Source organism: Nymphaea colorata, chromosome 9 (genome assembly GCF_008831285.2).
Source record: "Nymphaea colorata isolate Beijing-Zhang1983 chromosome 9, ASM883128v2, whole genome shotgun sequence".
Taxonomy (NCBI): domain Eukaryota; kingdom Viridiplantae; phylum Streptophyta; class Magnoliopsida; order Nymphaeales; family Nymphaeaceae; genus Nymphaea; species Nymphaea colorata.
In genome coordinates, this window is record NC_045146.1 from 20,535,626 (window position 1) to 20,560,027 (window position 24,402).

The 24,402-nt window shown below is 40.2% G+C and overlaps 3 protein-coding genes across 3 annotated transcripts; all 3 read left to right on the forward strand.

Annotated features, from left to right (window-relative positions):
• Window positions 1-7,548: 7,548 nt before the first annotated feature.
• Window positions 7,549-8,990, forward strand: LOC116260045 (magnesium protoporphyrin IX methyltransferase, chloroplastic). Its single transcript, XM_031638121.2, has one exon. The coding sequence runs from the start codon at window positions 7,671-7,673 to the stop codon at window positions 8,631-8,633; it is 963 nt and encodes a 320-aa protein (XP_031493981.1). The 5' UTR covers window positions 7,549-7,670; the 3' UTR covers window positions 8,634-8,990.
• A 3,086-nt stretch (window positions 8,991-12,076) lies between these two features.
• LOC116260044 (CBL-interacting serine/threonine-protein kinase 9-like) lies at window positions 12,077-17,369 on the forward strand. Its single transcript, XM_031638120.2, has 15 exons — window positions 12,077-12,505; window positions 13,046-13,108; window positions 13,722-13,793; window positions 13,958-14,065; window positions 14,170-14,250; window positions 14,429-14,482; window positions 14,627-14,752; window positions 14,829-14,918; window positions 15,014-15,136; window positions 15,300-15,407; window positions 15,832-15,948; window positions 16,062-16,118; window positions 16,535-16,609; window positions 16,703-16,777; window positions 16,892-17,369. The coding sequence occupies exons 1-15, from the start codon at window positions 12,338-12,340 to the stop codon at window positions 16,901-16,903; spliced, it is 1,329 nt and encodes a 442-aa protein (XP_031493980.1). The 5' UTR covers window positions 12,077-12,337; the 3' UTR covers window positions 16,904-17,369.
• A 3,055-nt stretch (window positions 17,370-20,424) lies between these two features.
• LOC116260083 (beta-carotene isomerase D27, chloroplastic) lies at window positions 20,425-23,389 on the forward strand. Its single transcript, XM_031638166.1, has 7 exons — window positions 20,425-20,776; window positions 20,855-21,003; window positions 21,153-21,245; window positions 21,759-21,820; window positions 22,237-22,343; window positions 22,860-22,955; window positions 23,026-23,389. Exons 1-7 carry the CDS (start codon window positions 20,575-20,577, stop codon window positions 23,073-23,075), a joined length of 759 nt encoding a protein of 252 aa, XP_031494026.1. The 5' UTR covers window positions 20,425-20,574; the 3' UTR covers window positions 23,076-23,389.
• Window positions 23,390-24,402: the final 1,013 nt, after the last annotated feature.

A 24,402-nucleotide genomic window follows, 5' to 3' on the forward strand; every position in this document is an offset into this window, starting at 1 on the left:
TTCTGCTCTCCCTCGCACTCTCTCTTGCTGCAATGTTGCCATGTAACTATTCTATTTATCAGCTTAACAAGCTCGTCAAGTCCTTTATTCTATGGCAGATGACAATTAGTGATATGAGAGCATCGATTCGGTAGGACAGCGAATGATAATAAAACATCTCGATATAAAAAGCCTTCTTTGTGCAAAAGCATGAAAGAAATCCACAAACGGGTATCAATAATATCCCCACGGCACTTAAGATCAGACAAGTATGTGCGGAAGAAAATGATGAACGTTTTCTTCATAAACGAAAACTCCAAACGCCTTGCTTCTTGACTGTAACAAGTTGGTCGACATGGATTTATAGGGGATCTACCTAACATACGGTTGGAGATATCATATATTTTCGAGATTCGGTTGTTCAAATCAATCTTCGAAAAGAAGGGTCAAGACGGTTCGATGCCTGCCTAGCGCCTGTACCAGCAACTAGTGACACTAAATAAAATGAGGTGGACTTTCATGTCACACGCTGCCCGATCTGTCAGGGAAATTAAAAGCCCTTTTTACCAGTTGTAACCGCAGATGTGAAAATAATTCACGCGTTCAATTTTGAGCGGGACGACCCTCTTCCAACTTCAGTCTCAGTAACTTTCTGGCTTTCTCTTTAATAGCGGCACAGAAGGCGTACGCGTCGGAGAAAGTATATATTTCCATAGAAAAAAATGTGTTCAAATACTTATATTTTTCTCCCTCCAATTTTTTGTACACCACTCGTGGCACTTTCATTTGCACAAGGTTGCCCTCATCTACTTGGGTGCTTTTCTTCAAGGGCAGGCAGTCTGTGTACACTGTAAACAGCTGGTTTACCAGCATACATTGTAAAGAATTCTTGAGCATTAAGTTGTGTCTGCCTTACTTCAAAGGCCATCAATAGTACTGTATTTTTATGTTTAGATCCCATCTCCAACATATTGTACATGATCAAAATGCCACTGGATTAAATTGGTTGGCCACTAATTGAATTTGAGTCCGCCTATTCGGGTCAATTCGGACGACAGTGATTGCAGGTAAAGAAGATGTGGTTACTTTACTAAGTACTTAGTTTAGCCCCTTTTAAGTTTTTAATGTCAGGCAGAAGTAGTCTATATGGAAGGATGAACAGATGGCAGTTGTGATTTTCAAAATCGTAAATTCAGGAGGTAGATGAGATGGTCGAGCTCGAGCATTGTCGTCACTTTTGGATTTCTTCTCACTTCGGAATACTTAAAATCCTTTAAAAAATGATACAGCTAGATGTACGCATTGGCCTGTTTCACGTTTTATTGACCATAAAAAGGAATTATTTAAAAATTTAAAAAATAATAACATCATTTTTTTATTCACATACCCACTGAATCAGCCACTAGAACAACATTTGAAACGGCCTGATTTAACTCTGCAGCACTTGCAGAGAAGGGGCATATTAGGATTGAATTGGGTTTTTTTTTCTCCCTTAATCAGTAAGGTCTAAGTCAAGGAGGCACATGCCATATTTTTCATAAATTTACGCTTTTTTCTATATTTGCCTTTTCTTTTATGACGGAAATGAGGGGCGGAACTGGTGACCACTTGGGTCATGGCCAAGAAGCGTGGTTCCCGGTACAAGTTGACTGCAACTCGGTCTTGTGGGGACCGGAGGCCTTCTATTTTAATATGACAGCACTCCATCCTCAAAACCATACTTCCTCATTGGTGACTTAATTTGCAACCTGACTCATTGGTGTGACTTCATCATTTTTCCCAGGAACAAGGTTGGCAAGAAAATTTTCCTTTCTTATGGCAAAAAACTTCCTCAAAGTCAAAAGGCACTCTTAAGGACTTGGTTTGTGCGAAATGCAACATCATATTTTTAAAGATCGAGCTTCCTGTAACGCACCCATTGAAAAAATTAGTCTTAAAATTAGGAAAAACCTTGGCGGAATTATAAAAAAGGTTGATAAATGATAAGTGGTTGATTATTCTAGTTTTTCTTTTTTTTTTTTTAGTAAGGTAACCAAAGCTGGTAAGAAGCCAATCGAGATTTGCCAAATTGGGTTATCACATTTGATATGAGAGTTTACTCAACATTTAGACCTGGGGTCCCATATATGCGGGCATGTGTGCTTTAAGGTATTATAGATTGTGACACTTTATTAAAAAGTTTAGCCTTGTATATAATATTATGAGACATTTTTGGAGACTTATTAAAAGAGTTATTAAGCGATCGATTGTTCTGGCTCCTAGCATTTTTGAATCAAAACAAAAATTTTTAGAGGGCAAATTAAGATTCGTCGAACCAGTGGCCCAAAAATGGTGTGGGAGTGGACCGAGTCATTACTATGGTATTAGAGCATGTTCAACGCTCGTACTTGAGGTATCACACAAGTGAACGGGTATAACTTGAAGGGGGTGGACTGTAATGCCTTACTTTGAACAGTTTAATTATGTATTTAAGATTGTGAATAATCTTAAAGAACTTATAAAAGGAGTTGCTAAATGATTACTTGTCCCAGTTTCTAACATTCCTTTTTGAGACTGGACCAAAAATGCAAGGTGACAGGTATGAATACATCGAACCTCAGGTTGAGTGTAGGAATAGGATAGGTTGTTACATTTTCTACCAATGTTGTTAAATGTAATGAAGCAAAGCAAATCGTTTGGTTTATAAAACAAGACAAAGTTAAATAATGCCAAAAAATGAAAAACAACATCTAAAATAACAAATATACAAGAACAATATAAAAGAACAAATTACATGCCTGTTTATCATTGTTCATTGCTCATAATATCTCATCAACAATTACCTAACACACTATACAATATAAAACTAGATGAATTCAATCACTTAAACACATACACATACATAATGATAAGTTAAATAAGAAAGCAAAACTAAGAAGGTCTAGGACTCTTCTTATAGCCGATGCTAAGTTAAATAAGAAAACAAAACTAAGAAGGTTTAGGACTCTTCTTGTAGCCGACTGCGTAGACACGCAATGACACAAGCATGAAAATTAGAATCTCACAACAAGAGAGAAAGTAAGCTTTGACAAAAGCAAAAATGACATGAAAAAGCTAATCAATTTAATAATATGGTAGGATTCTTTAGGAAAAAAAAAGGGGGGAGGCGAGGGTTTCAAGAAAGAAAGAAAGAAAGAGAAGTAGTGTTGGTTGCCTTGCCCTCATTTGCAACTGAGAGTTTGAAAGAGGCAATAACTGCGGACTGGTCAGGCTGGCAGCCATCTACCGAGAGAGAAAGAAAGACAAACTCATCTAAGTGCAAGGAATTGGTGGTCATCTCGAAAAGAGGTGGTCTATTGGAGATTGAAGATGGTCGCCAACCTTCGTCGGAGAGTGGAGGCACCGGCGTGTTTTGAGGGGAGCGATTAGATGGCCTTCTCCCACCATTTTGTAAGTCCCGAGAGAGGCCAATATTGATATTGCCCTAAAGCACTGGCGCTGGTGAAGTGCACGCATCAGGCCAAGGGTGCTTCACCCAGACAACCTGAGGCATTCTTCTGGGTGAACTGCAATTATACACACACTAGTGAAAATGGTGTAATGTTCCAGCTCATACTCAACGCATTTAGCGTGACAACAAGGAAGATGACGATAAGATTTCACAAAGAAGGAAAGATAATCACGACACCAATCGTAAAGATGAGAATCAAGGAAATGAATCAAATAAGTATTTGTGTATCAGATCTAGTTGTAATCGAGCGTCTGTAGCAGGCGATAATTCTAGTGATTGGTGTCCTCAAAATCAAAATAAATACAAAAACTTTACCAGCTGTGCAACATAGTATTGGAAGTTGAGAAATGGGCAGGAGCTTCCATCAAACCAATTAATATAGATCTTACTGTCTCGGCAGCTCCCAACAAATTTAAACAATTAGGTTGTACTTTCTTTCCTACAACAAATATCTTACTTATTACGTCCTTGATTACTGATAATACCTAGTAATATAATTTCTGCCATAAGGAATATAGACTGCTATCCATTCCATTACAATTATCTGAATTGTCAAAATACCATGCGTTTGAAATAACTATTCTGATAGAATCAAAAGAAATGGGCACTATCCTTTCCATGTTCAATCGATTTGTTCTGTTCGTACAAGTGACCCTCTATAGAATTATTGCCCCGCAAAAGTTGACAACAAAGTATAGTCATAATGCTTCAATACTAAACAGTATTGAAACTTGGGCATTCTCGAGCTCCAAAGCAGATTTATTCAAATCAGATCACATAGAACACACTTCCATGAGTTTTTGTATGTCTACTTTAATGAAATCAAGGAGTCTCTGTTCTAGCTTGATCACATGGTAAATCTCAATAAGGAAACATGGCTAGCCTCTTTGAAACACATTCTAATGCATCATATCATAACTAAGGTAACGTTACTCTCATAAGCATCAAAGTTCTAACTTTTACAACGTACGTATTTTGTTGCCTATGTATATTAAAGTTGACACTCCTTTTCCCACACACCTCCACTCAAATAGTCTGTCTTAAAGCACATAAATATATACTTTATTGCAATCTAAGAACTCTTTTATAAAGGTCCACATTCTTATACTGTCTGTACGTATATATATATGTATGATTATATAAATATACACATACACGCATATACATTTTTATATGCAAACACACACAAAATATTCAAGAACTCTATGTTGCACCTGTGGTTGAATATTTCTATACCTTGTATATCAGAAATTAGTCCAATTCAAATTCTTTGTAGAGTTATCAATGCCGATACTGCACACCAGAACTCCCTTGGTTTATTTCTTTCCTTGCAATACATACACACATTCAAATTATAATCCATCCCAACTTATATGTTTATTTATTCACATACATATATGTTTGTATTTTGGCTACCACAATTAGTATAGTTCGTAACTAGTCTATATATATATATATATATATAATATTTATATATGCCAACTTAACATTTTTGTTTTCGTGAACCATTGCCTTGAATTTCCACACGAATACAATGAAATGTTAGGTCTTTCAACACAGTGTCATGTAATGTTTTCTAGCAGCGTGCACAAGACTGTTACTAAGTAGCATCTAAAAACGGATTTACCTTGTTTGAAAGAGAGAATTGGTATCTCATGGCTGCTCATAGACCACTAAATGAGTCAAGAAAAACCACACAAAAAACAAGAAAATTTGAGGCAAAACTTAGTCATGTTAAGGACATGTACCCTGAACTAAAGATAATTCATCAGCTAATGATTAGTAAGAAGTTTTCAGCAATTCAAGGCAACAGAATCTCATTCAAATGCATTCAAATTGTTTGCACAAGCCACAGTGATAACCCTGTCCCGTTTTTTACTTACTGGCGGGTCCTTGTCAAAAAAAAAAAGAAAAGAGAAGGTGAGCAATGTTGAATCTTGTTTACTGCAGAATGATCAAGATTGGATGCTTGCTCATGTGATTATCTTTCTGCAAAAATCTTTCCAAGGTTCAGGAAATAACAGAGCAGGACTAAGAAACAAGTTTTAATATTATCAAAGAAATAAGAAAATATAAATCAGTGGTGTTTTAGTGAAGGCAGTTGTTTTCAACTTGAAAAATTGGTGGCAACCTTTCATTTTATAGATTAAAATTTTTTCCCTAGGAAAGTGCATATGTGACTACCTGTGGGGAGGTAAAATTTTTCTATTTCTTCTTATGGCAGCCTTGCAATGACCTTCTCTTTGCTCAACAATTTTTCCTGAGCAACCTTGTGTTCAATGCCGTGACTGTTGCAGCTGCTACTAGATTGAAAATATGTGGGGTGCGTTTGGCTATCCAATTAAAATCAAGTTTCTAAGGCAAAGTCCGGAACATCATTTTCTAGACGTTTGGCTATGCATGAAACTGAGTTTCTAAGAAACCTTGTTTTGTGAAAACCTGATTTTCATCTGCCTAACCTTGGGGGGTGTCTTTTTCGACCGAAAACATAATTTTGGGCATGACTAAACTATTGTAGGTTTGCTGCTGTATTCTGCATTGTTGTTTCTCATCTTGCTCATAATCATGTCCTGTCCTCAACAATGCCAAAGAGGCAACTGTTAAAGGTGAATACATGAATTAATTTTGTGATGGAAAAGAAAATTCTTTTTTGTGTGGCTAAGGCAACTTAACTTTGACTTTATGATGCATGTTTGGTTTTTTATGTAATGGCACTGTGAACAGTATTATAACAGAGGAGGTCAGTGGTGAGGTTCCAACAGTATCCTTTTTATCCAATCATTTTTCTTCCAAGACTAAAATGTGTAGTGTTGAGGGGAAGCTCAAGGTGGTTTCTAAGGAAGAGTTTTAGATGTCTCAAAGGCAGGTATACAAGGATCGTGTGCGGATGCTGGTGAGAGGTACATTATCATCAAATACTTTTAGCCATCCTCATCTGTATTTGACCATCTAATACCCTGGGGGAAGGGGTATGAGTGATGAACGGTCCTTACTGGGACCAAGATCTAGGCGTGGCTTGCTTTGTCTCTTTACAACTTAGATAGGAGATGATCTAAATCAACAAAATATGGGACCTTTAGTTTTGGGAGGGATGGCGTTGTAACCTCTTTTGGCGATGTCTCATATAAAAAACATATGTTTGGATTGACTGTTTAGACATAAAGCTTGCTTCTCTGTTTCTCTCTCAATGCCACCTCTTTTTCTATTTTGTTTTTAGCAGTTTTCTTGTTGTGGGTTTGGTGAAGAACGATGCTTCTAGGCGTGCCGAAGGGAAAACCTTCTATGCTGTAGTTGTTGCTCTACATAGGTCAGCTTCATGTCTTTGTGTCGTTCATTTTATTGCTTTTGTTGTAATAGTTCTTAGGGCATGCTCGTTAAATATATGACGTTGGGTTTTCCTTGCAATTTTGCATGGTTCTTTGTTGAATTTGAGCTATCAGCTATATTATTTTTTAAGCTTCATGATAGTGGCACCAAACTGGTTTCTGATTCAATTTTCTGGGTTGCTCATGCTTCACTTATATGTTTGTTTGTTCCATCGCTTGTAAACGTGACACATTTCTATATTCATGGGGTGCTACGTGCTCTTGTTTGCTTCATTTGACAAGTGCTTTACCTTAACTAACTATAAATCAACTACCATTGACATGAAATCAGTTTTTGAAGGCACAACTAAAGCTCATTTTTGGTCATGCAAACAGAAACTAGGTTTTAAAAAGTAAAAACCTAACTTTTGTCATGTTACCCAAACGCTAAAACCAAGTTTCCAAAACCCATTAACGAAAGCCATTTTTTCAATGTGTTCATCTAAAAAAGCTACCGTGATCTTTCCTTTTTCTTACACTGACCAAATACCCATCTTGGTTTGAACGATTTTTACCGAGCTTCCTTAGTTCAATGGCGTGGCTGTTGCAGCTGCTCCTGGATTGAAAGTGCGTGATCTCTCGTTTTCTTATGCTAACTAATTTCACCTCTGCGCTGAGCCTTCTTAGTTCTTTGATATATGGGCTGTACATGCTTACTCGTCCCTGCTTCACCGTGACCAACGTCCCATTTTTAGATTTGGAGTGTCGTTTCTGTCATTTGACGTGGTGCCGAACGGATAACGCGCCCGCCTGCTCCCTCTGCCTCCTCAGATAAGAGGGACGGAGGGGGGAGGAAATCCTGAGAGCGGAGACAGCGAGCGAGAGAGAAGAGAGAGATGGCAACCACGGCACTGTCTTCGGCTTTCTCTTTCAAAGCTCGGACACCATCTTTCTCAAACCGCCGGAGGACCACTCCCCAAGTGCTGCCGCTCCCTTCGGTTGCGGACCTCGCTGCTGCTGCCAGTTCAATGCCGGACCCCAATCTGGACGGCACCACCGTTGCCATCGTGGGTGGTGGCTCGCTTGCCGCTCTTGCGGCGGCGCTATCCCTTTCCGACCCTCAGAAGAGGCGGCAGGAGCAGGCAGTGGCCGTGGGCGGCGACGACAAGGCTGTGGTGAGGGACTACTTTAACAACTCTGGCTTCCAGCGGTGGAAGAAGATTTACGGCGACACGGACGAGGTGAACCGCGTGCAGCTGGACATTCGCTTGGGCCACTCCAAGACTGTGGAGAACGTCATGAAGATGCTGCTGGACGAGGGACCCCTTCGTGGAGTCTCCGTGCTCGACGCCGGCTGCGGGACGGGCTGCCTATCGATTCCTCTGGCTAAGGAAGGGGCCCTGGTGTACGCCAGTGACATCTCGGCAGCAATGGTGGCCGAGGCGGAGAAGCAGGCAGCCGAGGCGCTCGAGGGAATGGAAGGTGTTCAGATGCCTAGGTTTGACGTGAATGATTTGGAGGGCGTGCGGGGAAAGTATGATACGGTGGTCTGCTTGGACGTTCTGATACATTACCCTCAGGAGAAGGCCGACGAAATGATTGCGCATTTGGCGTCTCTGGCAGAGAACAGGCTGCTGCTCAGCTTCGCTCCCAAGACTCTGTATTATGATTTGTTGAAGAGAATTGGGGAGCTCTTTCCTGGTCCTTCGAAGGCTACTAGGGCGTATCTGCACGCTGAGGCTGATGTAGAGAGGGCATTGCAGCGCGTCGGATGGAAGATTCAGAAGCGGGGTTTGATTACCACTCAGTTCTATTTCTCTCGGCTGGTTGAGGCCGTCCCTATTGCTTCAGCTTCTTAGAAAATTTGTAAGTTTTCAGCCTTTTCCCCTCTGTTATTTACAGTACATAGCTTTTTCGTCCCTTTCTTGTTTTTGTTTGCTGCCTTAGTGCTTTCTAAGGCTTGCATTTGCCTACTGTTCTTGTAATATGTTTGCTCGATTACACATGGAGAAACTTCCCTCTTTGTGAAAGGAAGGGATTTTTGAGGAGAAAATTCAGTATCAAAGAAGAATAGTTTTCTGTAATTGTTATGGGTTTCTGATGGAGGTTTGGATGAACACGGTTCACCAAACAGTGTGGTCTGGTGCTATTGCCATGTAGTAAACTTGTACCCTCCCATGCTTGATAGTCTTTATTGCCAGGAAAGTTTCTGATTAGATGATTACTTTTCAAACCAGAAGTTTATCAAATTTCAGTTAATTGAAGTAACGGACTAGTTTGCCTGACTGTGCTCACATCTCTATTAGATGTCCACCCCTTGGAATTGATTTACATTTTTCTCTACACAATGGTAACTTGGTCTATCATATATTTTTAGTGGATGCTGCTGTACATACCGGTGTTTTGTATTCCCCAGGATGTTCTTCGACCACCACCGCAGTTGGTTGGTAGATCTGAACTTTAGAATAAAATGTTGGTTTCATTCTGCATGATAACCGATCTTTTTCTAGTATATGGTAGTGCACATGTTCTCCGAGTGTTTGTTTTTCCATCGAGCACCACGACTATTGTCGTATTGCATCTTGGGAAAAACTATCGCCTTCGGTCTTCTTGAGTTCTGCCCATGTTATTAGCTCTTCATGCGTGGTGGGACTCTCCCAGGAAAAGGAGATAGTGATCTTGTTGGTTCCTGTAATCGAGATCAAGTTTTGCTCTTCTGCCTCTTAAGCTGTCTACTTGGGGAGAAAAGATAAAATATAAACATCTAATTATATGAATGTTGTAAATTGTTTGTATCGATCCCTTTCTTCCCACATTTGCCAGCTTGAAACTTTTCCATGCCAATGGAAGGTGTGCCAGTGTAGGGGCTCAGAATTTTGCAAACAGATGATGTGAAGGGAAGCATGGGCTCTATGCCAGGGTTAAACGAAACGGCTGATGTGCAACCATGGCCAATCTACATACTGTAAGCATTAGAGAAAAGAATTAAAAGGGAATGGTCTGTTTCTACAAGATGGTCCGCAAGGGATGTCTTTTTTCTAAAAGAACCTGCATAGAAATCATTAAAAAATGGGAAAATTACTGGTGTACTTGGGCACCACGAAAATGAGTGGTGGCTGCTCTTCTTCGGTCAGCACCATCACGCGCCTTGTGGTTGGCAGTGCCTCACGAGGACAAAATGTCAGCCATTGCAGGATCTCCCGTGGGTGAAGCACAGCCACCATTATGGGGCGATTCCGGTCCATCTTTCAATACGATTCAACACATAACCGACTCCGATCCAGATCTGCTGGTTCGTGTTGCACTGAAAGAGGTTTGCAGAAAGAAAAATCTTGTTAGTAAATTCTTAAAAGCTGTTAACACACAAAACTTTGGGGTTAAATTACAACTCACTGGTTTGCTTCCAATAATCGAGTAATAAAGGCTGCGAATTGTTACTTTTGGTGACAATTCGCATACTTGGAAATGCCTAGGAGGTAACTCAAATGTTCAACTCTGATAAGTAAGACGTGGATGGAAAATTTTATACCATCATCTCATTCTACCATGGTTCGCCTTCACGATCTCTCATTACTTACTCTGTACTTTAATTTCTCCAGGCGGCAGCTAGATTAGGAAAAAAAGACCAGTAAAAAGTTGAAATATTGGTAGAATCTGTTTTTCCTAGGTTTTTCAAAATATATTTATCTTTAATATTTAATTTGCCTGGTTTTACAGAAAGCCAAAAGCAATTAAAACTGTAATTGTCAGTTACTTGGACGAACTTCTATGCATTATATTCCTACTTTCCTGTTTGCCTCATCCACCATTTTCACCGTCCCGTTGTTACTTCATGTGAAATCGTGGAGAGCAAAATCGTGGCATTTACTTTGCAGAAAACCACCTCATATTATATCATATGTATTCTGTGGAATTGATAAGGAATGGTAGAAATCTTTATTTCACAAACATTCCATGGAGGGGTCCGCACTCTGCTAGGTGGATCAACTTTTTCTTAAAAGTATACAGGTGGAAGGAAATCGTGAACTCAATTAGACGGTTTCTGCATACTATGGATCATATATCCATCGGTGCTGCAGATAAGAAGATAAGAGGATAATCATGAGACGGCAACAGGCGGACTTCAACAAACAGTTGCAAAAGAATCACACTATTCGAATATCTTGTTCTGTTTGATATGTAATTATTTATATGGACATGCATAGGTATATTTTGTAGTTTATAGTATACAACGAGGTCCCGCTGTTGTTTACTTGAGAAACTGATTAGCTTTCAGATATTTTTTTTAACAATGAAATTCCTGACTAGGGAACCAACATAGTAATGTCGATTTTAGTAGTGAATCGTAATTAGGATGCAAGCTTTGAATAGGAAGGGTAAAGCTTCATTAAGCCCCAAGATGTTTGAAATTTAAATCCCTAAACCTTATATTGTTCTCACTTTAGCTTGCTCGTGGAATTTGAAATCAAGCTGTAACACAAATGTAACCCAGAGTTCCATCCAGAAACTTGCTCACAGTTCTTCAAGCTTATGAGGGCATAGTTCCTTAGATTATAATAAAATTTACTGGCGTACTAGAGCGTCCATTCAAATCTGTGGAATTCTACAACATTCTTTCACAAATTCGACACTGTAGATGTATCATTGGACGATTATTTGTTAATAATTGAGATAAGAGCTTTGTTCTTTTACTCAAACAATGTTATTCTACGAGGTAAAAATTTTTAGGCGATCGAGCTTCATGAAATGCTTAGGTATGGAAATGGCTTCCCTTTATATATATATATATATATATATATATATATACAAAGCGGGATTTAGATGGCACAGATTTGGAAGAGTATAATAACAATTAAATCTAAGGTAGGGCCTAAGTTGCGAACTCAGGAGCATATTTGGAGCACAAGTTCCATCAATGCATCCAAGATTCCTAATGCATCGTCCGTTCAAAGCATAGGGTTGAGGCCAAAATGCATGAGTATGGTTGAAGCAATGCAGTGGCATTTGGGGATCATTCAAAGCAATTCTTCGTGTATCCTAATCGAATACGATCGATTCTAAATCCCTGGAATTCCTATGATGAGGTCGACAAGTTATACACTGTAGAAGCACGTGAGAATGCTGGTACAGAGATTTCTCGAGACCCACCAAGAAACATAATATATAAATAACTCAGCGAGGATCCTGAGTAGAACCATTAGATCCAAACCCGATCCGAAGGGCTGAGGGGTGAGATGGAGCGGTGGAATCCACCAACGCGGCCCGCACGCGCAGGGCGGGCGGCTTCTTTTTCTATATCCCCAAACCAAACGAACCTGGCCCTCAGGGGAACAGAATTTGCCAAGGAAACTGAGTTCTGATTTCCTCTAATGATCGAGGGCATTAGCGTAACAAGGGGATAAGTGTCCGGCCCCGGCCACGTTCCCGGTTGACGTCCTCAACTCAAGTACGCGCGGCAACAGCGTCCCGCCGATTAAGCGTTGCCTCGTCGTCGGCGTCGTAATCGCCGGAAGAGGAAGGAGAAGGGGGAAGAGGAGACCCCGCGGGGCGCGTGCGAGGGAGGATGAGCACGTCTGCGCGAACGCGCGTGGGGAGGTATGAGATGGGGAGGACCCTCGGGGAGGGCAGCTTCGCGAAGGTGAAGTTCGCGAGGAACGTCGCCACGGGCGACATCGTCGCTATCAAGATTCTCGACAAAGAGCAGGTCCTCCGCCACAAGATGATCGAGCAGGTTCCGTCACCACCTTTCTCTCTCTCATGCTCATATTCATCTGTTCGTTTTGGTGATCGTTTCTTATCTAGTCTTCAATCGGATATTATTGGTTGTCTGATTACGGAAACTGGGCTTTGGGAGACAATAGGTTATACTTGGATTATGTGAGAAGATGGATTTTCAAGTTCTGTAAACTCCTTGTTTTCGTTTGGTAGGTTCGATTTTCGGGCATGTGCAAACTAAACAACATTATAGAATACAACATGAAATCGTTCTTATCTGGTATATGGATGTTCAGTGTTTGGCACGAAGAATTTCCAAATTTTGATGAATGAATCATCGGCTGACAGAAGCATCGTGTTTGATCTTGTCCACAAAAGTCTTCCTATTTTTAATTGTTTTTGGTAGCTTTGGTATCAAGTAAACAGTTTTAATATTTTCTCTAGTATCATGTAGGTAGGTATTTACTCTCTCTCTCTCTCTCTCTCTCTCTCTCTCCCCGTTGTCTCATCCAGAGCATGTGAGACGTGGTGATGTGACTTTTCGTCCTCTCTCCAGATAAAACGAGAAATTTCCACCATGAAGCTGATCAAGCATCCAAACGTCGTCCAGCTTTATGAGGTAATGGTTCTTGTTCTTTCTCTTTGTCAGTTCATTATATGGACTGATGCTGCCGGCCAATTACCACAAAAAATTTAAAATTTTGCAATTGTTTTCCTGAAATAAATGATCAGAGTGGAATGAAAGGATTGTAAAATGAAGAAGACCGGCGTGATGGTTAAAGACTAAGAACTTAAAATACACTTGTACTGACTTAATACAGCCATATAGGAAAAGCGATCAATTATGTGATTTAACCTGTTGGTTTGTCCTTTACGAAAAATGGGCCGTCAATGTAGACTTGTGGTTTGCATAGTATGGTCACATGGTCCATCGCTATCGAGACAGACCATAGGAAGGAAAAATCTGCAGAAACCAGTTTTTATAAAACATTAAATTTCTCCGATGATTTGGTATTTTAAAACAAGGAGGTTGTAGATTACCTTCATATCTATATTTTCTTGGTAAATGTTATTCTATTAGCATTGTGGCTACCTTCATGTTTACTTTTCCTTGGTGAAAAATTTTCACTGAAGTTGTGAAGAAATCCAAGTTGCTATGTAACCGCTGGAGTGAATGTGCTTTTATAGGCTTACTGATGTATTTAAAGTAAGATCGTTCGACGTGTTTGCAGGTGATGGCAAGCAAAACAAAGATATATATCGTGCTTGAATTTGTTGATGGCGGAGAGCTGTTTGATAAAATTGTAAGGTTCTTCACATATACGTTATTAAATTACAGATTAAATTAATGCATCCTACCATCATGCCCCTCCAGAACAGGACTAGCTTAGCTTCAGATCAGAGGGACTGAGAGATGCTTTAGGCTTTAGTTATTTATCAAGATTTCTCATGAGTTGATCGTCTCTAGGCTAAACATGGGAGACTTAAGGAGGATGAAGCAAGGAGGTACTTCCAGCAGCTCATCAATGCTGTTGATTATTGTCACAGCAGAGGCGTATTCCACAGGGATTTGAAGGTAAATCCAAATCATATTTCGGGTGTATGCAAGTGAAAACTTGAAAAAAGTGTTTCAAATCTCTGGTATCATCCTCCAGGACTTACCCTTCAATCCTTTTACAGCCTGAAAATTTGTTGCTTGATTCCTATGGCGCCCTTAAGGTTTCAGACTTTGGACTAAGTGCCTTGTCACAGCAAGTGCGGGTAAGTTTCATACTTTTGCGGCAGAGATGGAATATTAACCTTCTGATCATTTGGATCATTTGCATTATATGTGACTTCAATATCTTTTTTAGCGTGCTGCATATTACACTCTATACTGATATTTATTTACCACGAATTGTGAGAGACATAACATGAATTTGCCATTCGTGTCTGATAGGAGGATGGCCTCCTTCATACTGCTTGCGGAACACCAAACTATGTTGCTCCTGAGGTGCGTGTTGTATTTCAGATTCTTTTACCTTTGTTGTTGTCAAGTGCTTTTCCTTTTAGGAGACAATACCTTTTGGATTGGGAAGGTGCATACTGTTCAACATCATCAGATATCTCGTTCCTTCTCTCTCTTTCCATATGCTAGGTTCTAAAGGATAAAGGCTATGATGGTACTACTGCTGATGTGTGGTCCTGTGGCGTCATTCTGTTTGTTCTTATGGCCGGTTACCTGCCTTTTGATGAGGCAAACCACACAGCTTTATACAAAAAAGTAAGAATTAGCTCTTCTCTCTCCCTTTGTATCATGGGACTAATGGTTAATCTGGAGTAAAATTATAAAATTGCAGATTTACAAAGCAGAATTCACATGTCCTTCATGGTTTTCTTCAAATGCAAAGAAGCTGATTCATCGCATTCTTGACCCCAATCCTTTGACGGTAAGATGCCAATTTGTTGTTCTGTTGGTTCAGGTATTTTCCTGGCATTACATTTCTAGCTCCGGCAGAATAGTAAAGCACCTCAATTTTTTCAGCGTATAAAAATTTCGGAAATTTTGGAGGATGAATGGTTTAAGAAAGGCTATAAGCCACCACGTTTTGAGAATGGGGAGGACGTAAGCCTTGATGATGTCAATGCTGTTTTCAATAATTCGCAGGTGAGAGTCTTTATAGTGTTCCATGACTTTACGGGTTCAGGAAACTACAGAAAATGAAAACTGTGAATAACAGCAGTAATTTACCATAGTGGTTTCTATTGATTAAAATTAACTTCTATTAGTAGTTTAACTGACATCTTAGTTATTTTTCGTCTTTCTCTAGGAACACTTTGTAACAGAAAGGAAAGAGAAACCTGAATCAATGAATGCATTTCAGCTTATTTCGATGTCAGAAGGGTTCAATCTTGGAAATCTATTTGAGAAACAAATGGTGAGTCCTGCCAACTTACGCTTCAACATTTTTATTATGGGCCTAAAGCTGTTTCATAATGTGCTCTTGCTCATAGGGTTCAACCAACAATTGAAGTGGCTTATACTGACTTGAAAGCAGAAAGCATAGGAAAGTAGAATCGGATTTTTAATTATTGAATATGTTTTCAGAATTTTATTGTCATGATGCAATTTTATTCAAAGAAGAAATTACTACTGCTTCTCATGACGCACCATGAATCTTAGTAAGCTTTCTGCTAGCTATGTCTCTGGATAGGAACTGAATGGACTTATTCTTTCAGCATCTGCCCTCAAGTTTAATGTTCTACTGGGAGTTGGAAAGCGGTTTTATTTGTGTTAATCATACGAATTTTCTTCAAATTTAGAGATATTAAGTTTTCAACTGTCTATTAATTACTTTGCAGGGCATCGTTAAGAGGGAGACACAGTTTACTTCTCAGCGGCCTGCATCAGAAATAATTAGCAGAATTGAGGAAACTGCTAAACCTCTTGGTTTCAACGTTCAAAAACAGAATTATAGGGTACCACTTTTCATGTACATGATTCTGCATCACATAATTGACTGGATCTTTCTCATGAATTTGGGTTATGGAATTGACTCCTTATATGTTTTATTCTTTGTTTTCTCATTAAGATGAAGCTGCAAGGTGACAAGAGCGGAAGAAAGGGCCACTTATCAGTAGCTACAGAGGTACTATATTTTCAATTTTTGTAAAGGGTTTTGGTGAATGAATGTCCATGCTGAATGTAGGGTATTGCTAATCTGCTCAAAGAATGAAAAAAAGAAGAAGAAAAAACCAAAAGTAGTTATAAATCATCCTTAACTGTTAGGCTTACGAACACTTTAAAGCCTATCACAACCTGATCCTTATTTCCTCAAAGCCTTTGGTTCATAGGCAAACCCATAATCTCTATTAGAGTTAGCCTCTCTCTATGGATTTACAGATGTGAGCAATTGATAACTATGGCCTGGCTTAAAGAGGCATAAGCAATAACCTAACCAAGGAAGATAAATTGCATCAAGACCCTTGTAAATCTGAGCTGAAGCGCCTGTTTTCATTCCCAGAACATCTGCATATTTGAAGTTGCTTCCTTATGTTGGAACAGGTTTTTGAGGTGGCACCTTCTCTTCACATGGTTGAACTCCGCAAGACCGGAGGTGACACGCTTGAGTTTCACAAGGCATGTCTTGTCTGTGCTTCCAGCATGGCTTGTTTCGGAACTAGCTTAGCACAGTGTAAACGTTATTCTGAACTTTGTTTCTCTGAATGACAGTTCTATAAGACTTTTCAAGCAGGAATAAAGGATATAGTCTGGACGCCTGAGGGTACCGAAGAAGGGAGCGAGAAGGTGATCCATGAATAGCATTTTGGTTTCTGCATAGTCCACACTTGTGATTCTTCTACCATTTGGTTTTCCATCTTAATAACGGTCAAGAAACTAACTAGCTCTTCTCACATGCAGCCTGCAAAATAATGCTTTTAGGGAACTGCTTGGCAAGTTGGACCACTCCAATTTTGCTGAGACCACAGAAACATTGTAAAGTAGCCAACAGAGTATCAATTGTCCCCCAGAACGCGACGTGGGGCCAACCGTAAAGACGCACTTCAAAGCAGCAAAACGTTAGTTGCCGGAAGCTGCCTGGAGAGACTACCAGAGTAAGTAGCTAGGCTCTTCAGGTAGCTGGCTCGCGGGATCCTTAGCAGAGAATGAAGGCAGAGGAAATAAGTTGCTGTTGTAGAAATGTTCGCTATGGTCCTTGAAGGACATTGTATGTTGAAAACATAACAAAATGAGAGAGAAAATAAATACTTGTTTGATGATGGTTTTTTTAACCTCTGACGGGGGTTGCTTGTATATATATGCAAAAAAAAAAAAAAACTCTTCAAAGCAGTGTACCTTCTTGCTATTTTTTATACACACCCACATTAGATTTTGTTGATTTCTTATAGTCGTTATAAATTTTGATTTTGTACCCATTTAATTTTCATGATTTGTGTTACACACCCACGTTAGATTTTGTTGATTTCTTATAGTCCTGATATAAATTTTGATTTTGTACCCATTTAATTTTCTTGATTTGTGTTTCGATCTGGGAAAAATACTGTGACCACGTCCTTTATCGTGACGCGAAGTTGACGTAGGTAACATGGAAACGGTGTGTTCTGGAAGCTGGGTTTTTCCAGTGTCGTTCGCGCGCCCGCTACTCCAGAACACCGTTTGGGGTTGTCAACCGAACAGCCCCAAGTGTTACGCAAGTTTTAATTTAAAAACAAGTGAAAAAGAAATGTCTCTCTGACTCGGTTTTGGTCCTTTTTCTTCCCAGTTTGATGAAACTGGAACGGATCCGTTCCAATTTTTGAATTTTGTTTCATATTCCAGAGGAAATTAAATTTCGAAGCAAGCCAACATGCCCTTTGGGACACATATGGGGGGGTAAGAGGCCAGGTCCTGGTCCTTGAAATGGCTCGGGCGGCCCAAATGAGCCGAGCTTAGCCTGCCCTACAAGGCTTGACAGGGCGTCGTGGTATCCATATGGTTCATTTCAGTGCTCAGTCGTTCAAACTGGCTATATAATTTCCGATGCAGATTCGCGGGGAGAAAAGGCCTCCCCCCTAACCTTTTATTACCAAAAGAAATGAACAAAATACATGAGAGAGTAAAAGAAAAAAAGAAAAGGAGGTACTAAGCCTCGCTATGCAAGAGATTTGAGGCCCATTCCATTGCAGAATCGAGGGGGATGGGTCTCCTTAAATGGCCAAGAACTTCCTCTGAAGGGAAAAAACAAGCCCAGCACCTCTGTTAGCGTTTCTGATCACTACATGAATTTCCTTCTTCCAGCAGTAGGGGCCTGCAACCACCACCACATGCTGACCACAAAACTTGGAATTACTGGTGAAAATGATGGAGAAATTGATATGCATCCCAACTGAACTGTTGTTCATAAAATCTAACACCAAAAAAAGCAGTTGGGCAGTCTTTAAGCCTGAAAGCATAAACATTCTTCTGATGATCATTAACCCAGCTGCAAGCGGTTTGCAGAATAGCAGAACCAGAAGTGAACGAAGGCCAGGGGTCAGGTCTTATGCCTGTATTCAACCAGACGGAAAATTGAGGATCTCAATTTCTTACTCCAGTCAGCATTTATGATAACATCCTGAAAATCTTTCCAAACGAGGAACTGCAATGGCAGGTGAGTTTGTGAATCCTCTTGATGGGCGAAGGCAAAGATTTTGAAATCAGACCAAAAACAAGGTAATCAAACTAATAGTTGTAAACTAGTTATATAATTTACAACTATTAGTTTGACGACCTTGTTTATGGTCTGATAAATCCATGAATTCAAAATCAACTTCGACCTTTAATTGGTTAAAGCATGAATGTCGGTGAAGATTTCTTTGTCACTTCAGCAATGGTATACAAGACGCGTTAATTTGAGATTCTTGTCTCTCAATCTGGTAGGCCAAAATTTTCTGTACATGTTCGTAGGGGTGGAGCCAGGATTTTTTTTAGGGGCGGGCTAAACAGTCCGTGGGTTAGGCCAAGAGGAGCGACAGGTCGAGCCAAGAGGAGCGATAGGTCGGGCTAAGAAAAGCGACGGGTGGGGCCAAACTAAAAAAAAATGATTTTTTCAATATAATTTTTTTCCTACCCTCACCCAGGAGGCGTGGCTAGGAAGCCCGCGACAGGTTCAGATTATCGAAAAACTAATGAACTGGCAGAAGAAGTTTCAATGGTCTGGTGCGGGGTTGAGATTTAAGATACTTAGGGCTGTTCATGAGTGAGTTAGAGCTAGTTCGAACTCGGCTCATTTGCTCATTTGTCTTGAAAGGAACTCAAACTCGGCTGGAGATTGACTTGGAGATTGACTCATTAAAACTTGAACTCCACATGTATACCCATTTGAACAATAATTTTTTAATAATTTTATAAGACTCATTTTGTATATTTTCTTTCTCAAGTTTTATTTAGGTTGTCGAGTTCATCGTTTAATAAATTAGCATCCTCAAATCAAAGGAAGTGGATCCCGTTGGTCTTGATCTCGGGTCCGAATTCAATTAGGTTTCACTCAATGAAGTCGAATTCTCTACTCCACGCCGATCCACTTAGGCATCTGTCCAAAGTAAGCGGGAAAGACCATCCGGGCGGTTCCTTATCTTCGGGCCAACGACGGGGGAGGCGCGGCTAGGAAGCCGGCGAACTGTCTCCGACCCCGCCGCAGGGGATCGGCGGTCACGATGCCGGCCGCGCTGCCCTTCACCAGGCCACCAATGGCGATCATGCCGCCCTTCAACAGGACGTCCGTCATCTCCGCCAAGTTCCAGAAGCGCTACCGCCGGAGCCCCCGAAACGACCCCGACGACGATTCTGATAAGATGGGTGGAGTTGGCTTCGCCGTCCTGACCGCCATGGAGTCTGGCAGATCACAACGAAAAGGGGATTCTTCAGATTTTCCGTTACCGGGAACCTCGCTGACTGGTGGAGCTCCGAGCAGAGACGGGAAGCGAGACCGGCAGAAGGAGATGGCTTCGAAGAAGAGTGAAACGGGCACCAACAATACAGAATCGACTTCTCTTAGTGGACACGATGTTCTTTTGGCGTTGCAGAGCGCCTCTGCTCAGAAAGCGAGTCTTGCGCGCAGAAGGAGAGGCAGCAAGCAGAAGGGAACGACGTTAACGGAGGAGAGCAGACTCAACCCCGATGACATCCGTCCTATCATAATAAAGAGCGATTGGGCCGCCCGATTGCGGAAGCTCGAAAACCTTCTCGAAGATCTGACGATGGATGACGTTTGAATCTCCGTTCTCAATATTTTATTATTCTATTTTTTGCTTCTTCTTCATATTATTGTAATTTATGTGGTTAAATTAAATGAACGTATTCGTTCTCATCTCGTGGCGAATCCTCCGCCTCACGTTTGAGTGGATCCTGTTGTCGCATTTTCTGGAAAAGAAAAAAGGAATTTCCGCTGGTATTCAATCGATGCATTTCTGCTTGATTATGTGTTTGTCCCGCGTTCAGGAAAAATTTGGAAACAACCGGTCGGGAGACTTAAATCAATAAAAAAAACCGAATCTTTCGTGGTTAAAAATGCAATCCATGATGATATAAGGTGGTACTAGATTAAGTGGAATCCTGACGTCTCTATGGAGCTCGGCTTGCATACCATCAGTTTCAGACCGCCGCTGACGCCGTCTTATAATCGAAATATTCGCTTGATTAGATGCGGCATCGCCGAGCCTTCCGGCGTGCCGGCACCGATGGGGCAGAAGACTCGGTACAAGGACGGTTTCTTTGAGAAGGCTTTCATGACTCTGTTTGCCCGAAAAATGGAGAAGTTTGCTTCAGGTAATCATCTTCTGGTTGTGATTGCGGGCATCTTATTGCTTTTTCTTCTTGTTTGATCCGGTTGATCATTGATCACAGCCAAGGATGGAGCTGCCAAGGGATGGTATGATTATGAGAGTTTCGTGGATGTCTCAAAGCGAGTGGTGCAAGGACGGTCCCGGAAGGAACAGCAGGAAGTTGTAAGAGAGGTGCTCCTGTCGATGCTTCCTCCTGGTGCGCCCGCTCAGGTGAACCTCTTTGATTCGTTTCTTTCTAAATGCTACTCTTCTTATCTTTTCTTGTTGCTTTTTACTTACATATCCTTATTGGGAGAACAGTAGATGAACAAGTTGAAGCCAACGTGCTAAATTTCTTCATATTAATTTTTGTTTTGAAGTTTCGGAAATTATTTCCTCCAACGAAGTGGGCCGCAGAGTTCAATGCTGCTATAACCGTGCCATTCTTTTACTGGTTGGTTGGGCCTTCTGAGGTAAGTATGTCTTCGCATAAAAACGACGGTCTCAACTCTTGTTTCGTCTTAACTGAGCCTACTCGATGCTGCTTTCTTGTGCGCCTGTTTCTAGCATTGCAATCTTTTGGCTCAGCTCTTGCTTAGTGTCTTGCGTGAAGAATATGATGTGTTGGTCTTTGTGTAACGTGTTATCCATTCTGTGTTTTCTGGCTATATGGGGATGGTACAGGAGAGAAATTACCTGTTTACTCGAATTAGAGATCAGGCTTAGAAATTATTCCTATTGTTAATGGCTCTTCTTTTGTTTCTTTTTGCAAGTTTTCACTGGGATCCTGGATTTCAGTTACACATGCATATTCCATCAGTTGCATGAGCGTAAAGTTGGGTTTTGCATACGGGGAGCATGAATTTTACATGTGCTGACTTATGTACACAATTATTTTTGTGATAATTATTGTATGAAGGAATGATTCAGACATTACATCTTGTGGAAATATTTAATTTGTATTTCTCAATACGCAAACTTTATAGGTTATCGAAGTGGAGGTCAATGGGGTGAAGCAACAAAGTGGCGTCCTTATAAAGAAATGCAGGTAGGAAAATAGCTATTCTTTAATTTCTGAATGTGACTTATTCCGTCTACTGTTTGGATTTTTTTTCCACATAATCTCTAGAAAAATGTAGATTATTTAACCAGACAAATAATTTGACGGTGAACTTCTTTCAGTTGTTACTATATAGCGAAACGCATTATTTCTTTATATTTCCATTTTGAGTGAGCATGTAAAGACTTGTTCGCTGTATTGGTTTCTGTTTGTTGTCTATCATATCGTATAAAGTCAGGTAAACATAGCTATGCTCCCTTTTTCCTTTAAGGTTTAACAAAGATCAGCTGAAAGAACCTAAATGCTAACCTTTTGATACTTTTGTCCGCTGTTAATTCTACTGCCTTTACAATTGGAATTGGATAAGTTTGCAATATTGACCTATTCTTTTTCATGTTTTCAAGGTACCTGGAAAATAGTGGATGTGTTGGCATGTGCGTGAATATGTGCAAGATTCCTACGCAAGATTTTTTCACAAACGAATTTGGACTTCCCTTGACTATGAATCCAAGTACGAATTATTTTCCTTTGGTTTTTCTTGTTATCTTTAACTATCATTATTTTGAATACATGCAACTCACAGAGATTGATTCACAAAGACGGTAAATTCTGTATGTTCTCCTTTTCTCCCTTTATGACCTACGAAGACGTAGCTTTTGTTTTCCTTTGGAACTGATATCCTTGTAGTATCAGCTTCTGCGTTACGGTTATGGAAAGGCTTGTATTCTTGAATAACTTGTGAGAACAAAGCTACTGATGTTCCTAAATGGAGTTCTTATATAATCATGGTTGTATCTAAAAATCTTAGATATGAGACTATACTATACCCAAGTGATTCTCAGTGCATGGAATGTTAAGTCTCCATCCAGTATTCAGAAGGTTATTTTGCTTGCCATGTTGAACTGACTCACATTGCTGTCCTCTGTGTGTGTGTGTAGAGAGAAAGATATACATACATACTGCACACACACATGAGATGAAGGCTGAATGTTGTGGCTGTGTTTTCTAATCTTGGTTCCTATTGCAGATTTTGAGGATATGAGTTGTGAGATGGTATATGGCCAGGCACCTCCTCCTTTGGAGCTTGATCTGGTGTCAAAACAAGCTTGTTATGCAGAAATATGTAAGTAAAGGAATGTGCTGAATTTAGGTTATTGGAACTCAATACTAACTATCCTAATGGGTTTTTATAGGTACCATGGCCAACAAGAACTCCACAGTCTGTCCTAAAGTACAATTTTGATTAGATTGTCAATTGATGCATATTTGATGATGAAATGTCTTCCCTTTCTATTGAAGCTCATGCTATTCAGGTTAGTAAGCGGCTTTCTTTTGATACTTTCAAAGGCTTTTTCTGGAAGTAAAAGATTCCCTCGGTTGTGCCGCTCCTCTTATGTATTATAGTTGCAAATGAGGTAATTTGGTAGATGGGTTTTAGCTTTTTTTGGGGCTGTACAAAATTCCATTGTCACTGGCCCACAAATGTGCTCAGCCGTCTTGGATCTGGCCTGTTGGCAGCCTTAATATGTAATGATTCATTTCTATTTTCTAACATTATCAGTTGATGTCTGAAAGGCTAGCCAAATGGTTTCCAAGAAACATTTCCATATGGCTAAGAATCGGCCCAGCATAGTATCAAAACATTAGAAAGAGAGAGGAAGAGAGAGAGAGAGGGATTAAACAAGTGAAAGCTAGGTACTTGCTTTGGAAGTTTGACGTTTCATCAATATAAGTTCTTAGATAGAGAAATATTTGAGAGTTTTCCTTCCTTGTGTTTGGCTACCATTGGCAAACCAAAGAAGAAAACGCTGCATCTTAGTTCTCTTCCGAATATTACATAAAGAAGATCAGATGTACCGGCGAGATGAACAAAGTTAAAAATTTTGCGTTTGCAGCTGTATATTGCTGGCTCTGCATATACTTTTTCCTTTCTAATGGGAATTCATCGCTTAATATTATGATTCTGGATTGTACATGTAGATGAGAAGTCAGCCTTCATCCATGACCCAGAAAAATGTTATTAGCCGTGCTGTATACCGATCAAAGTAAAATACAAACGTTGAGCTTCTTCTTGATGTTGCCTGTGCCAATACTGAGCGGGTGAAACATTTAGTTCCGAGAGGTTTCATCCGGCATATAAAACTCAGTGCACCTGGGACACCATTTTTTGGTTTAATTGCTTCAACGATTGATCAGCTAGAAATTCACACCTCCTAAATATTCAGGCCTTGGCATGAAGAGTTTGTAGGAGTCGTAACTTAATGTGTTCACCCGATGTAGCTACAGATTATCAGGTTTATCAAGACTGTAGCCTTTCAAGTCAGCCAAAAAAGAGCTGAGTATACCAGCCTAGGTGGGTAGGCTGAAGTAAAAGTTGGAAAAGGGAAAGAGCTTGAAGCTTGGTGAGGGTCCATCTATCCCAGATTGCCAATTAGGAGGAAAAGGAAAAACCAAGTGTTGGGCTAGAGCATCAGTTGAATAAGGAAATATCGAATGATTCTGTTGCTAATAGTGTGTCGCTTGAACAGAAACATTGAATGATTCTATTGTTGCTTGTCCATATGCATCTC